Source organism: Ambystoma mexicanum, chromosome 2q (assembly GCF_040938575.1).
Source record: "Ambystoma mexicanum isolate Mex_15411 chromosome 2q, UKY_AmexF1_1, whole genome shotgun sequence".
NCBI classification, from domain to species: domain Eukaryota; kingdom Metazoa; phylum Chordata; class Amphibia; order Caudata; family Ambystomatidae; genus Ambystoma; species Ambystoma mexicanum.
Genome location: NC_090924.1, coordinates 1142488872 through 1142505699, shown reverse-complemented (window position 1 = coordinate 1142505699; position 16828 = coordinate 1142488872). Strand labels below are relative to the sequence as shown.

The 16828-nt window shown below is 49.5% G+C and overlaps 1 protein-coding gene across 9 annotated transcripts in view; it reads right to left on the bottom strand.

The window, feature by feature from the left end:
- Window positions 1–16828, bottom strand: part of ICA1 (islet cell autoantigen 1) — a 1066176-nt gene that overhangs the window by 765187 nt on the left and 284161 nt on the right. For all 9 annotated transcript variants that reach the window (XM_069648510.1, XM_069648512.1, XM_069648515.1 and 6 more), the window contains one exon: window positions 7263–7388. In XM_069648510.1, the coding sequence (XP_069504611.1) occupies window positions 7263–7388 (126 nt within the window). The remainder of the gene's footprint in view (window positions 1–7262; window positions 7389–16828) is intronic.

The following is a 16828-nucleotide window of genomic DNA, read 5'->3' as shown; positions in this document are numbered from 1 at the left end:
ATCTGCCTGAATGTTCTTCCTCGGTCTGATCGGGCTTGCACCTGACCATACAGCTTGGATGCAGGCTTTGCCAATATAGCCAGTGACTTGGCTGTTTGAGAACTGTTCTATATCTTGTTAGGTTTGAAGTCTGTGGATGAATGGAACAAATCACCCCCGTTCAAAAAGGGAGATCTAGGATACGGTCTTGTGCCTGGTGGCTTTGAGCCACGCCGGCCATCTCATATCACTGGCCACGCAAATGGCCCCACCGGCCGTGTTGATATGGGCCACCGACCATTCCGTTATGTCGTGTGCCACTAGCCTGGCTTTGGCCAATCCTGCCTTGAAGGATGCTTGTCTGTGTACTGGCAGATCTGGGAAGTAAGTCTGAAAATTCCCTCCAAAGTCTCTGTTAGAAGTGGCCAGTATTGCGTCTGCATTTGCTTGCCGCAGGTGGAGGCCACATTTTCATTCCATAGGCCACCAGAGTTTTCTACTTGCCCAACAATGCCATAGTAGAGCAGGGCGATACAGACGCCTGAGGTTTAGCATACATGGAAGCCGCTGCTATCACTGTGGAATGTGGCTGAGGGTGAACCGATAGGAGGAGAGCATCTCCTTCGGCCTGCCTATATTTGGCATCGAAACGCTTGTTGGTGGGCTGTGTTCAGTGGGGCTTGGACCAGCCCTTTTCAGCCAGTGCTTACACATCTTTCTGAAGTGGAATGCCAATTTGATAGTCCGGACTTCAGCTAGGGCCTATGCCTCGAGTTGTTCCTTCTGAGGTTGAGGGATGCCCAGAAATTCTGCCACTCCCACTAGCCTGTCATGGAAGGCCCTTGCTGGAGACAAGGTGTCTGGATCCTCCTCGTTTATTGCCCCTCTGAATTCTTGCCCCTCTGAATCGTGGCCCCTTGGTCCCTGGACATGGTGGACATGCACCCTTGGGTCTGCAGGATCACTGGGCGGGGTCGCTGGTGGACCTACTGTGGCCCGAGGCACCACAGGCGGCGGAGACAGGGCTGTGATACTAGGCTGCGCGGAAGCCAGGCCGGTGTAGATGGGGAAGAGCACTGGGATGAAGGGTGGAGCCGGCAGCAGCAGAACTGGAACCATAGGCTGTAGAGGTGTAGTGGAAGCATCTCCTTAATAATCCCTTTCAGGATGCTCTACATTTGTGGAGACTTCATCAAAGTGAGAAATTTGTTGAAGAATCGTTCATCACACACTGGGGATGCATGCTCCTGCTCAGGTGCAGTTGGCATAACGGGCGTGGAGGGCTGAGCTGTTCCCGTGCCTCGTCTGCCCTGCGAGTAACTCACCTGTGTGTAACGCACCGGGTAAGCTTTGCACCATGGTATCTGTGGCTTGAGCATAGTGGACCATTCCACCCTTGGAGTGAAGTCCTGCCCTTGGGGGTCGTTTGAGTGGCGTGCGTCTGCGTGCAATGCCATTTTGTAAGCCTGAGCCACTGTTTGTGTCTTGGGCCGACGAGCGCAGGATCTGCGAGCCTGTCAAGGTACTGGCTCTGGCCTCTACCCATTTGCTTGACAGCATAGGTTTGGGCCTTGTCTGCGCCACAGGTGTGGCCCTGGTAGGCTTACCGCCCTCTGCCATGGAGCCAGTAGTGCTGCTGCATGCAGGCTCCCCTTCAGGCCTAGGCCCAGTACTACGGCAGAGCCCCTCGGGAGATTTCCCGGTACAAGAGCCTTCTGGGCCCTCAATGCTGGGACCAGGAGGATCCGTGGATCCCTCAGCAGTTGGGCTGGTAGCTCGATGAGCCTCTGTACCCTGAAGGGTGACAAGTTCTGTATGGCCCCTCCCACTTGGCTGCTTCCCGGGGAAGGAATCACCTTTGCGGGGTGCTTTTGAAAATACAACACTTGCCTTGGCCTTAGTTTTACTCTGCACGTAGTCTTTGATGTGCTTGCTTCGGTGGAGATCTGGCGAACAGCTCCCTCCACCTCGCGAACCGGTGTTTGAGCGACTGCGGATTAATGGCAAAGCATGCTGAACAGCCATGATCTTCGCAGAGACAGTGAAGGCAGAATGCGTGCGGGTCCGACACCAGAAAGGATCTGTCGCAGGAAGGGCATCTACTGAAGCCCGCCAGTGCCGACAAGTGCCGGAAACGGGTGTATAACAAAGTTTGTAGGAATTCGAAAATATAAGAAAAAAGTAATGCAATAAAGGGCCCATGGGGAAGGAAGAAATGCATGGAATTAAGATGGGGAAAAAGGCCTCAACCTCCAGCCTAGGTGAAGCAGGTCCACTCCCGTTGACGTGGAAAATAGGACTGGGGTGTGGCGCCAGAGGGCGGTGTCAAGGGAGCGCATACAGCCGGGGCAATGCCCCGCACGCAGCTACATTTAAAAGGGTATGACTTTTTTGGGGTGAACACCGTTCCGTTCCTGTCCCCAGCAAGGGACGCCCATGCAGTACGAAGGAAAGGGACAGGACGTAGGAGTAAGGAGGTTTAATTGCAGAGAGATGAAGAGCTCAAACAAGAGTGAGTGGTTGAGGAGGGAGAAGAACCTAAGGCTTGGAAGGGAGTGCTAGGGGAATAGATAAGGTGGGAGTGGGATTCACTAACTTATCCACTTTGCCTCCTTGTGGATGGTGCAAATGATTGGGATTGGATAAAGGAGGTGGACAGTAGAAGATAAAGGGTGGGAGAGTTAAGAGCAGACTGATGGTGCACAGGTCCATGGTTGTAACAAAGAGTGGAGGGAGTGGGTGAGGTGGGAACTAATGACAGTGATGGTGCACCAAGGCCTATAGCAACCAAATACAGGCGTCCCTACCTGCCAACTATAATTACAGTAGTCCCTGCCAACCAGATACAATTATAAAGTACCAATAGTGACCGACTAGAGTTATAGGTTGTTGATGATAACAAGATGCATTTGGCTTAGCATAGTTATAGTTCCCCTTATCGCTAGAGGTATCCCTGCCGTCTCCATCTCAAATACGGATATCCATTTGCTGGCACCTGCGATGGTAAATTGTACATCAGATTGTCTATCCATGGTCTGCCAGGGCACATATTGTACTTCCCCCTTCAGCCTTCAGCAGGGGCATCTGAGTTCATGCTCTGTGGCTTACCCCGTCCGTGGCCTCTTAACTTCCATCATTCTTGCTTTTATGCTTCAAAGACTACCCCCCCTTCCCGTGCACTCCCAGGTCCCGTCTCGTCTGTCCCTTTCTTCGCCTTCCCCCTCCTTTCTCCGTCCTCATGAGTTAAGTTGCAAGGGTTGAATTCATCATCCCTACTGCCAGTGTCCCTACTGTCTAATCTGATGCAGGATTGTCACCCTCTGTTGTCTCTTGCTCCTCCTCTTCCAGGTCCTGTTCCCATCTGGCAATTTAAAAATGGTACACTTCCCGCTGTCCATCCCTCCTCCTCTTCCACCTTCTCTTGTTCCTTTCCTTCCTTTAATACCCTTCCGTTTACATTTTCCGCCACCGTAAACATTGTATCTAGTTGCTGCTGTGTGCTTTCTTTGATGGCTGTTATATATTTTTTACTCCCTTTCTCTTGTTTGTCTTTTGCATGGGATCTTAAGACTCCCGCTGGGGTTTGGTATATCCCGTTGCTGGCTTCAGTAAAGGATATCTTGTGTAGGGAAGGGGCGGACACCCGCCCTTCTCTTTTCCTTCATCTTTCTTTTTCTCTTTTAACTTCCTTGCAAAGCTTCCAAAGACCTAAAATATCTTGCCTCTTTTTAAGCTTCGCACCATTATAGGTAGCAGGCAAATATGAATGCATACTGTTGATTATATATTTTGTAAATGTCCCATCTCTAGGCCATTCCTGATGACACTTTCCAACTGTGTCGTTCATCCACTGAAAGTGGTATTTCAATATTTTATCACAATATTGGGGCATCTTTTTGCACATGTGATAAAGGGGTGCATCCATCCATTGGGAAGAAGACATTATCGCACCCTCTTCCTGATGGTTAGGGTAATCTTACCTCTCCCCCTTTTTTCTTACCCCTTCTATTTAAACCATAACATTCTTTTATCATTATTGACTCACTTCCACTCATTCCATCTTATACTTACTGCTCAACTCGTTCAGCCCATTTCATTCACACTGGCCTTCTCCACAAGTCCCGCCCTCTCACATCTCTCGTTCCACTCTTACATACAATGGCCCTCTCTACAGGCCGGTCTCATTATTTTTTTTAGTACATAAAAGGCCCTCTCCACAGGTCCACCACCTTAACAATGCCCTAGGTTAGTATGCCGAGAGTGTGGTTGTTCCTCCCTTCGTTTGACCACACCCCCTGCATGTGCTACACAGCCATTTTGATATTTACACGTTAGTTCGACTCTGGCCCTTCTGGATTTTCCGCAGCCATAATAAACAGAAAACTGCAACAACTTCCACCTTATCACGATAAACTGCTAGTACTCACAAACATACGCTAGCGCATATGCTTCTTCCCCTTTTCTCTCGTTCAGACTAACCCAAAAAAAAAAAAAAAATGAAACTATACCAATTGCCTGCATAAGGCACAACTCTTGACTAACAAGGTCTGCCACTTACTACGCAACCCTCTGCTCTAAAGCAGATGTGCCACCACTCACTTACTCCCTATCGGATAAATGGACCTAAAATCTACTACTACTACAGTCAATCACCCTCCTCCTCTGGAGGTTGCGTCCTATACACCATACAAATAATCCCTCACCCTAGCGCGTTCATGTATGGGTACACTCAAGTATCCTTCCAGAATTCAAGCCCCCTCAACCTCAATCTCCAGTTAAAGACCAGCCCCTCTTCCCGAGCACAGAGGACGTTTGGACCAGTGCAGATTGTTGTGAACTCAGCATCTGCGATGTCTCCTCGGTGTTGAGCTCTTGGTACTGGCCTGGAAATGCAATCCTGCGCCCCTACGGTGGCACTGCTGGAATCCTACCATCTGATCGGGACGTTGGGCAGTTTCCTGTACGGGACACTAAAGTGTTCTACAGGGTTTCTTTAGAACTCACCAATAACAAATATAGAAGTAATCAAAAAAAAAATAGTGTACACCAGGCAAGTAGTAACAGTTTTATTTAGGACCCCAGACGCAGCTAGGACAGCAATATTCAAACAGAACGCAGAACAGAACTGCATGAAAAGGCGCGGTCAAAGAACCACCCCTAGGTCTAGAACTTTTATAGTCATCTAAACGAATTACCAGGAGAGCATACGGACACAGTTAGCCCGTCCTTAGAACGAAGATCATTGGGCAAAAACCTCATTCCCCATATTGCGACATACATTAGCCTAAAAAGATTGGGTCCCGAAAATCTTACCACACCACCCTAAACCCACATGGTGACATCACAATCCAACCCCCAATTCTCACAACATGAAGCGAAGGTAATCAAACATTTGGGATGACCAGAGGATCTTAATTTGCCGCCGATCATTCCCCATCAGCTTCTCGCAGGAATACTATTGATCAGGACACTGGCAGAGCCTTGAATAAGCTGCTGTTTTGACGTTTCATCTTAAGAACACCTCAAACTGCTCCCCAGGGTGAGCTGTACTGAAGGGTAATTCGAAACCGCCATGGGCACTTTGAAACTGCCAGGAGGCAATCTTTTTAACTAATGTGCTGAATTAGGAGTTTATGGTCCCTGCCCTTCACCTACCCCTCGTGAGCTCGCTCTGTGACCTTGAAAGTATCATAAACTGATCATTCCTTTCCTCTCGCTCAACCCTGGGAACGTCTACTTTTGCAACGTGCTCTGAGCCCCAGCGGCTGCTACGTTAAATTAAAACATGTACGTTTTTTCTACTAAAGTGGCATTCTGTGAGGCCTGTTTACAGTACCGTGTTCTAATGTTAAACCCTGCATACTTACCTGCAACCTATCTTTATCGTTTTTATGCTATCTACTTATAATTCAATTGTTTAGGCACTTCTTTAAATTTTTTAGCTGTAAATGAGATCCCCTTAGTTGCTATTCCCGCAACTGATACGTAAACGCCTCTTTCCCGCGCAAACCTTGCATTTCCTTTACAGGGGGTCGATGACGAGATGCAGATGGCTTAGCATAGTTATAGTTCTTGGTTGGAACAGGCAAGCATATTGGGGGAGTGCAAGGAGGTGAGGCAGGCAAACAAAAAAAACAGATCTGCCCTCAACCTGGCCTCCAATGTGCTTGAGCCCTGTGGCAGTTCAATTAATGAAAATGATAATCACATGGGGCCTTCTGTACAATCAGTTATTGGCCCGTCCAGTGTTTTGTGGGGCCATGGGTGTGGGCTGGGGCCTGAAGACATAAGTGGGTGGAATGGACAAGGCTGATGTCAAAGTCAGACTGTGCCTTTGAAGGTATTTTGTGCAGTGTTTAAAGGAAGCAGTATTTTCTATGGCACAGTCAGCTTGCTGTTGAGTGGCTATTCTCAGCCTTACGGGTATTTAAAAAAGTCCTCAATCACCACCAGTAGCTACTTCTCATTAAATAATGTACAGAAGTCTGTTCACCTTGCCCCACAGTAAACAGATTATTTTCTGGTAGCACATGAGTGGTTGCAGTCCAGTGGTCCCTGTAGCTTATCAAATTAAAATACACTTTCTTTAATCTGTACAAAGGGCGGTTATTGAGATGATATGGAGAAGCGTAACAATGAGGGGAAAAGGGTCTTGGTGGTCTTCGTGGGCTATGGTGATCACACCAATAGAGATTCAGGAAGGACTTTGCTGATGGCAACTGGAAACGTATACATTTGGATAGCTACTTGCTGACAGCTTTGCGTGGGTGTTTGTTATATGGTGGTCGTTATCTTGTGGAATGTTTTTCCAATGCCCCAACTAAACTAACTGCAAGAATATGCTAGAAACACAGAAAACACAGAAGGAATAACTGCCCTGATGCACAGTAACAAACTGATACAGGAAAAAACCCAGATGTCAAGTTGAAATAAATCAGTTTTAATTCGGTTGATCATTAAAGTGCAGAAGCAAAGGTGATCCACCAATTACAGAGAGTTGACATAAGTAACTAAGTGTTATGATTTATTAATAAAACACAAATCTAGTTATGGAGCAACAGTCATCCATTCACCAAGAAATGCTAGGGTAAGCTAGTCATCTTTGCCAACTGTTTATCTTTATCCACCTTGAAATACTAAAGGTTTGCTTTCTCTGAGAGCCATATAATGCCATTAGATACAAACACAAGCAAAGTTATGATTTTAGTCCCCTTGGTCATGTACTTTACACATTTATTTTGTTGCATAAGACAGATGGCTTTGGTTTAGGATTTCATTATTACCTGGTATGTTGTCAAGACATGCGACAACAGATTACATCTACTTGCTCCAAGAAGGTCCACTTTTTGACAGACATCAGTCTTCAGTTTATCAAAAATGGTTTTGGCAAGACGTACTTGGGCTTGGACCTACAAGTATGCAATAAGAAACAAATGTTCTAGCACATTTAGTAAATTATTTCAAGAACATATTATGCTTTAAACATGTTCGACGTTGGGCACTATTCCGTGGAAGAGGCCAATTGGATTCCACACATTTCATCAAAACTAAATAAAGCGAGATGGTGCACAAGTGTAAAACAAAGAATAAACTTGATACTCTTAACCTCTCATTACATGAACACTCGGCCTACATTTAACAGGAAAACTATTAAATCATATCTGACATTTACATATTCGCATTAGCATAACAGTCATCGGTACCTTTGGTGCAAATTTCCCAAAACAATATTCCTCCACCAGTTTTCCCAATCCAACTTCAAGTTCACGGTTTATCATTTCACTGGTTTCCTAAAGGTGAATTTATTACAATAGCTTTTACCAAAATGTCTTATTTAACATGTTAAATTAAGCTTGAATCACTAACCACTTTTTAAAGAAATAAAATGCATTCCTATGATATTTTGCTAAACATTTCTGTATGTGGGGGGCATGTCCAGCAACCGAGGCATCAGCACCTAGCTCTTCGGAGCTCCTGCACCACCTGTGGAAATTCCATTAAAATCCGCCTTAAAATACCCCAAAAACGCCTTGGTAAGGCGAAAGTTCGGGGGAAGAGGCTGGTGCTACGAGGGGAGGCTAGGAGGGACGAGACTTTGCCCGGATTCCTGAAAAGGCAGGAAGAAAGCATAGCAATGGGGAAGCACTCCGAAGATTCAAGATTGTTGTTGGATTTAACTAGCGGAGTGCCGCGGGAACGTAAACATTAGACAGTCAGCCCAGAGAAAAAGTTGGTCTGCTGGGGCTGCTGCTGTCCTGGACCAGTGAGGGATGACAGCACAGCCGGGTCGCAGGCCTGATTGAGCGCAGGGCAGGTGGCCCTTCAGATACGGGGAGCTGAAGGTAACTGGACTCCAGGACTGGGGGGAAGGGGGGAGTGGTGGTTGAACAGCAGTATCCAGACAGGAATGGACAAGGTCCCCCACACCGGCATGTAGAAGGAACGAGAAGGTGAGGCCCAAGTCCAAGACCCCGTGGGGAGGAGCGGCACACAGGGACGCGGCAGAAACAGATATGGAACCTACATCCTCCCTGGATAGAAGCCCTGTGGTGCTCCGGCAGGACATAAACAGTAAGGAGAGGCAGGATTATAAACCTATGAGCAGGGACACGGTCCGGGCCTTGGAACGGGCCCGTTGACCCAAGAGGGACCACTTGGTGAATTCCGTGCTAGAGGACAAGCGGCAGCTACGGCAGCCATGGCAGGATAGTGCCGGACCAGGGCACGGCGGAATTGAGAGGACACTCTTTAATCGGCAAAAAGGCAAGGACACACAGGTCAAATGGCGAGGAGACCAAGTGGGCAAACAGACCCGAAAGTAAGAGGGGAGCGGTGAGAGAGCTGGCAACACCCAGGGAGGCCCTCGGACAGAATCCAGACCAACATATGCCCACAGTACCTGATGGAGCAGGTGTCAGGTGGTGAGGAGTGGTACAGGGCCAGCGAATGGGGATAAAATAATCAAGGACGGACAGTGAATGTAAATCACCCTTTGGCAATAGAAGCGACAGCAGTAGGGTAACTATACCAGAAGGCCATCCAAGTCCAAGTGATCAGAGGGGGTGAGCCCCACGACACTACCGCCCGATATGACAATTAGCTAATGAAACAGAGTACTGCATCACACGCACAGGACACCGCAGAGGCAGAACGGAGCAGGGCAGCAGCTCAAACTCAAAAATAAAAGAAAAAACAACACCGCAAAGCTGGGGGCTAGTATGTGTTCGGATATAGCCTACATGGTGAAAGGACAACAGAAAATGGAGAAATACATGGACGCAAGGAACAAGATCTAGAAGCAGGAGGGACTGGACCAAGGGACGGATGAGATGGCGGCAGGAGCAGGTGGCGTAACCCTGGAAGCGCCGATGGAAGCGATCCAGGCCACAAGGTCGTCCCTAGAAGGAAACATCAAAGAGGTGGATGTGTCGCTGGTACGTGCAGACCTCTGCAAGGTATGTGAACGGGTCACAGAAGTGGAGCAGAGGGTGAGGTCCGTGGAAGATGATCTCCAGCACCTTAAAAACCAAGTGTCTGGGCTGGTGGCGGTGACTAGAACCCTGGAAGTTACAGCGGAAGATGCAGAGGGTCAAATCCAGACGCTGCAATATTCGACTGGTTGGGTTACCGGAAGAAGAAGGACCCAGTTTGGAATTGTTTGTGGAAAACCTCATCCTGAAGGTGCTGGGGATAAAAGGGCTGTCAAAACTTTTCACAGTCGAGAGGGCCCACAGGGTGCAAGGGAGAACCCCTCCACCAGGATGCCCACCGAGAGGAATAGTGATGAAGATTATGAACTTTAGAGACAGGAATGCCATACTGCAGGAGGCCCACAAGGTGGGGTTCTGTAATACAAAACTCTGCATCTTCCCGGACTTCACGCTGGAGGTGTAGCGCAAGAGGAGAACATATGACGCAGTGAGACAACTTCGAGAATTGAACATGAAATATATGATGTTATTCCCAGCTAAACTGAAAGTCATAGCTGGGGAGCGGGGGGGGGAATCTTGGTTTTTTGGTTTTTTCACACCCCCGCAGGAGGTGTGGGCCTGGCTAGATACTACACCACATGGGGGGGGGGGGACTTGCAGAATGGGAGAAGGGCGGGAATGCCACAGTCACAATCAAGAGAACTGAGGAGGGATTAAGAGATGTCCTGGTTACCTACTGGGTGTATGAGGACGGAAGGAGAGATTGTTAACAGCAGCAAGGAAATAGGAAGGGGAGACCGGGAGCTGGCAGGTGGGAGTGGGGCGAAGGAGAGTCCCCCGGTTGACACCACTAACGGCTATCCCACAAGGAGAGGGGAAGAGGTGGGGTAAACCAGTCAAGGGGGGGTCAAAGGTTTCAGGTATGGGGGACTGGACCCTGGCGAGGAAAGGTCAAGTGGGAGGGATGGGCAGTTGAGTGCGGGGGTAGGGGTGCGGGAGGGGAGCAGGGAAGGGGCATTGGGGAGAAGGGGTTGGGGGATAAAAGGGGATCGGGAGGGAGGGTAGTTGGGTGTGTGGCCTAGTTGGCCATGGTTATTGAGTTAGGTGCAGTTTACAACACAGGCAGGGGGGAAATATGCGATAAGATTGGGTAATGAGGAACATATAAGACCAAGAGGAAGACTAGGAGAGGGGATGGTCAGCCACAGAGAGATGGAGGAAATACCAGAAGAAGGCAGGGAGGGGAAGGGAATGGAGGACCTGGCAGGGTTGAAGTGGGTAATAAGAGGCTGGAAGATTGGAACATGGAATGTTCAGGGTCTAGGAACAAGCCAAAAGAAATGAAGAGTTGGAGAGTTTCTGAAATAACAGGGGATACAGGTAGCCCTCATACAGGAGGCACTTGACCAGGACTGATTTAGTGGTTCTAGAGAGAAGATGGAAGGGGCAAGTGGTGGGCATGTGTTATTTGCCACAGGTAAGGGGAGTATTGATCTGGTTAGTGGCCACGGTACCGATACAGGTGGAAAAGATGCTGCGGGATGAGGAGGGGAGGACGGTAGTGATCCTGGGGAAATGGTAGGAACAGCCAATATGTGTAGCAAACTCGTAAGCACCAAATATTGATGACAAGGAATACTTCCCTGCAGTGTTACAAATGATCGGTGCATACAGATATGGGTTGATGGTATGGGGAGGGAATTTTAATTGTCAACTGAATGTGAATCTAGATGGAACGGGGGTCAGGACCATGTAAAAAACATATGCTAGCTGCACTTCACAAGGTAATGAAGGAGCTGGACCTGGTGGAGCTATGGAGAGAAATGCATGGGTTAGAGAGGGGGGTTCTCATTCTACTCGGGGGCACATGGGTCAAACTCACAATTAGATTACTTACCAATGGGGAGGGAAAGTTGTCACCGGTTTCATGGGCCGGAATACCTGGGGCGCACTCTCTGACCATTCCCCGCCTACTGGTGAAGTTGTTGGGGAGGGGTAGGAGACCCCCCCCCCCAACCCCTGCAACAGTTGTGGCGAATGGAGAGGGCAGAGCTGAGAGATGTGGCGAGGCAGGATTGAAAGTTATTTTGAGCTGAATGCAGGGTCAGTGACAACAGTAGGGGTGCTCTGGAAGGCCTTTAAGGCAAATATAAGAGGGGTCTGCATCTCTGACAGTGGGAATGAGGAAGAGACTGTAGGTAGGGCTATGGCTAGCATAAGAACAGGTGGCGGAATTGGGCAAAGAAGCAGCAAGAGGAGGGCAGGTGGGAGACAGACTGGCCCAGGTCCCGTCGTCATAATAAGACCCTGGCGGACCAGGCCAATTTTGACAGCAGTAGGCGGCATGTGAGGCTGCATGGGGATGGAGATAAAGCGGGAACAATTTTGGCCTGGCTAATAAGCAGGGAGACCCTGCGTCATATCACCCAAATTAGGACCAGTACGGGGGGGAATAGTAGTTACCCAGGAACAGATTAATAAGACGTTCATGGAATTTTACAAGGAGTTATACACGAGTGAAGGGACATATGTGGAGGAAGACGCAGAGGAATTGCTTGGTACGGTTCATTACATAGACCTCCTAGCCCCATGGGTCAAAAAAGGTATACGACGAAGCTTTTGAATGTGGTAACCTTCCGGACTCAATGAGGGAGTCCATTATAATAGTCCTATTACAGGAAGGGAAGGATCCCCTGCATTGTATGTCGTTTCACCCCATTTCCCTGCTGAATATTGACGGGAAGATTCTAGGGAAAATCCTGGCCAATAGAGTGGCAAAAGTAGTCCCGGAGCGGGTACATCCAGATCAATGTGGGTTTATCGGAGGGAGGAACACGGTAGGAAACATCCGTCGCCTCCATCATTTGATGGACCAAATTAAAACCCGAAAGGAGGATATGGCGGTAGCCTCCTTTGACGCTATGAAGGCATTTGATTCACTGGAGTGGAATTGGCTATACCGTCCACTGGGGGAAGTTTGGGTTTGGTGAGAACACCTGTAAATTCTATAATAAGCCAGTAGCCACGGTGAGGACCAATAATTGGGTATCAGAGGGTTGGTAATGGAGTAAAGGGACAAGGTAGGGATGTGCAGTCTCTGATACTATTCGCGCTGGCCCCGGAACTGTTAGCAGGTTCTTGCGACAAGAGATGGAGGAAGCAGAGATTGCAGTGGGAGGGGTGAGACACGTAGTGTCACTGTACTCTGATGATCTATTGCTGTATGTGAATAATCCATGTAATAATCCCCCAATGTTGCTGGAGGTGTTAAGGAACTTTTGAAACCTATCAGGCTTACGAATAAACAGGAAAGGTCCCTACTGTTCCCTATGGGAGGACTGCGTGGTAGTAAGGAGAACCTACCAGACGACGGTGGATACAATCGGAGACAGTCATTTAAATACTCTGTTATACAGATATTTTATCACATGGAAGAAACGTTTGTACATAACATGGGGAGGGCACTATCCAAAATAGGAGATTCAATACAGTTTTGGAAAGGATTGCCTCTCTCCCTGATGGGGAGGGGGGCACTATTTAAAATGGTGATACTCCCTAGATTGCTCTATTTTCTTTACCAATATACCATACATGGCCAAAAAGATCATCTTTAAGATGCTGGACGGTAGAATTGGGGAGCTATTATGGAACACAGCAAGGAGGAGGGCATCCCTGGCAAAAATACAGAGACTGAGGTTGGAAGGCGGGCTGGGCCTGCCAGACTACGATAAGTATTTCATAGTGGCCCACTTACAAATGGTACTTGAGTGGGGGCAGCCAAGTGGGGAAGTCCTGAAAGGGCTGGTGGGAAGTTTACCGACCCACCGACAAGGGGTGGAACTATTATGTACCCCAGTGGGTAACAAAAGGGACGAAAATTGTGTTTGAGGCAATCAGAGAGGTCTGGGGAAAATATATTCGAAAAAGGAAATTAGAGGGGCCATACAGTGGGAATTTACCCAGGGTGAAGGACCAGAAGTTACAGCAGGCTATCGGAAGGGTGGGGGTGCAGAGACAGAGAAGGGATGCTGTTTGGTGGGGTACTAGTTTGAGGGGGCACTCTGCTGATGTTTGTGGAATGGTGTGCGAAGTATGAATTCCCGAAGGGATCGTTTCTGACATACGGGGCAGTAGTTAAGAGACTAGCAGAGTTATGGGAGGGAATACCGACGGAACACAGGGCAAGCCAGCTATTACAGGTAATACTGGAACAAGCGCGGGAAGGCGAGGGTATCGCATAATTACAAGGCATTACAGGAGGAGGAACCCCGGGGGGAATTGAAGGTAAAAAGAAAATGGTAAACAGATGTGCGAGTTCAGCTATCAGAGACGGAATGGGCAAAGATTTGGGAATAAGTGCGGAAGGGGGTCGCGGAATGCTAGATTTCAATTGATCAAGTTTAACCTCCTACATAGGGTATACAGGACCCCAACCAGATTACGAGCGATGAAGGATACCTCAAGTGATGAGTGCCCAAGGCAGGAGTGCCTCCCTCCAGACACCTGTAGATACAATATGGAGCCGCCTCTGTAGGAGCCGCACTTTGCCTTGGGGCCCTTAGTCGCAGGGGCTGCACAGGCAGAAGGCTGCCCTGGGAAGGTCAGTTCTGATCGGTGGACTGACTAATCAGGGACGGAGGGCGGGCGAACGTGGAAGCGGGAAGGGGAGCGAGACCAGAGGGTGCACAGCGGGGCTTGGGAGTTAAAATTAAGCAAAATAAAATCGGCATGAAAGGGCCCAGATGGCCAGGCACTCACCTCAAGCAATTTCAGCAAAGTCAGTATGACCAAGAAGAGCCGCAAAGTGGCAGGAGCGAGGGTTCGCCCGTGAATCCATGCCATACGCTTGCTGGAGAACAACAGGTAAGTAACTTGTTCCTTTCTTCAGCATGGGGTCTGGCATGGATTCACATGCTCATAAATAAAGAATACATAGCAGTACATACATACACATACATACACAACCATGGGAGGTGGCAAGGGTCAACAGAAGCAATTACTCTTACCTCCAGACCAGGTTCACCTTCAAGCGAACATGTTGGGCAGCACTGCTTGGCTGACCGTGGAATCCTCCCTGGAATCCCTGCTGACGCAGTAAAATCTTGCGAAGGTGTGCGTGAACCTCCACATAGCAGCCCTGCAGATGTCCAGCAGGGGCACACCAGACAGGAACGCCATCGTCACAGCGATTGCACTGGTGGAATGGGCTCTCGGACTGCCGGGCAGCGTTCGTTTTGCCAACCAGTGACAGTGAGTGATACAGCCAGAGAACGACCTGGAGATGGAAGCCTTAGACAAAGCCTTCCCATGGTTCACAGGAAAGTTGTGACGTCTTCCGGAAACTCGTTGTGCATGCCACGCAGAACTTCAGCGCTCAAGCCACATCCAGCGAGTGCAAAGTTCTTTCAGCAGGCGACAAAGGTGTCGGAAAAAACACAGGCAACAAAGGTTTGTCGAGATGGAATTCTGATGGGACCTTTGGCATGAAGGAGGGGTGCATCCACAGCACCACCCTCGTCTCGTGGAAAGTCAGATAAGGCTGCTTGCACGACAGGGCCTGGATCTCACCTACCCTCCTGGCAGAGGTGATGGCCATGAGAAAAGTGGTCTTCCACGAAAGGAACATGACAGGAGCTAGATGCATAGGCTCGAAGGGGGCCCTGCATGAGCCTCGTCAGCACCACATTGAGTTCCAACGCCAGGACAGGCCCCTTCACTGGCAGATATAATCGGAAAGTCCATTGAGGAACTCCTTCACTAGACGGTATGATCAAAGAGAAGACCATCCCGGAGACCTGGTGTAGCCGGAGATAGCTGCCAGATGCAATTTGATGGAGGCACGGGCCAGCCACGCCTTAGCCAACAACAACAAATACCAAAGGATCTGAAGGGCCGTGGCCCTCAGAGGGTTGATCTTCTGCGACCGGCACCAAGTTGCAAAATGCTTCCACTTGTGCCCAAGGCACTTAAGAGTTGACAGTGCCCTGGCAAGGACCTCCCTGCAGTCTGCTGGTAGCTCGTACCAACCAAACTCTAAGGCTGCAGGAGCCAGGCCTTCAAGTTCAGCGATCCTGGGTCATGGTGCAGGATTGCTCCTCCTTCTCTAGCAAGCAGATCTGTGGCCACTGGTAGATTGACTGGAGGTGATGTCGACAGGCTGAGAAGGTCCTCGTAAGAAAATCTGCCTCGGCCATGCCAGGGTGACAAGGATCACCCTGCACCATTTGTGTTGACTGATGACACGTAGTAGTAGATGCAACAGCAGGAACATGTCTAGGAACAGGCCTTCCAATGGGAAGTAGAACGTGTCCCCCAAGCTGCCGGCTGACAAAACCTGCTAGCGAACTTCTGGCACTTGGTGTTCGTCGCCATCGCAAACAGATCAATCTGGGGTCTGCCCCACCCGAGGAAGAGTTTATCCTCTTGATGCTGCCGAACCTTGTGGCAAAAGACAGCTCCCTACTGAGAGAGTCAGCAATGGTGTTCTCGACTCCCGCCAGGTGAAAAGGAACCAGAAACAACATCTGGGCAATGGCCCAGTGCCACATGCCCTGCCCCTCTCTGGAGAGCACTGGGGATATGGTGCACCCCTGCTTCCTGATGTAGAACATTGTGGGGGTATTGGCCGTGGAGACACTCACCACTTCGTCCTTGAGGGATGGAAGAAGAAGGGCCCAGAACACTGCCTGCAGTTCCAGGACATTGATGTGGAGATCTCTTCTCCAGCCGCCATAGGCACTTGGCGTGGAGACGTCCAGGGTGGGCTCCCCAGCCCTCTAGGTAAGCGTCTGTGCTGAACATCTCCTGGTACGGGGGCTCTGGAAGTCTGTGCCCCCGGCGATGTAGGAGCGCACGCCCCACCACCTTATTGCTAGACGGAACTCGGTGTTGAAAACAATGCTGTCAGTGAAGCTTCCGGACAGTTGTATCTACCGGATGTCTGGGAATTCTTGGACGGGTCGCATCCGCAACCTGCAGAGCCTGATCGGGTAGATACATGACGACATCATGCAGGGCAGTGACTTGATAGCTCGCACAGTGGCGATCTTCAGTGCCAACAGTCGTGTACCTTGTCCAAAATGTCTGCAATCCTTTCTGCCGAGGGGGTCCGCCAGGCAGGAGACCGATTTGAGCCTGGACCCCAGGAACAGGGCGTCCTGCGATGGAATCAAACAGGATATTGGATAATTCACCGAGAATCCCATATCCATCAGCAGCCGGACAGTCCATGTGGTCAACAGCGATTTTCCTTGACTTGGACGGATGAGCCAGTCGTTGAGGTACGGGTACACATGAATCCCTTGCAGACATAGACAGGTCACCATTGGTGCGAGGCACTTCGTAAACATCCTGGGCGCAGACTTCAGTCTGAAAGAAAGGGCCTTGAATTGGTAGTGCTTTCCCTGTACGACGAAGCG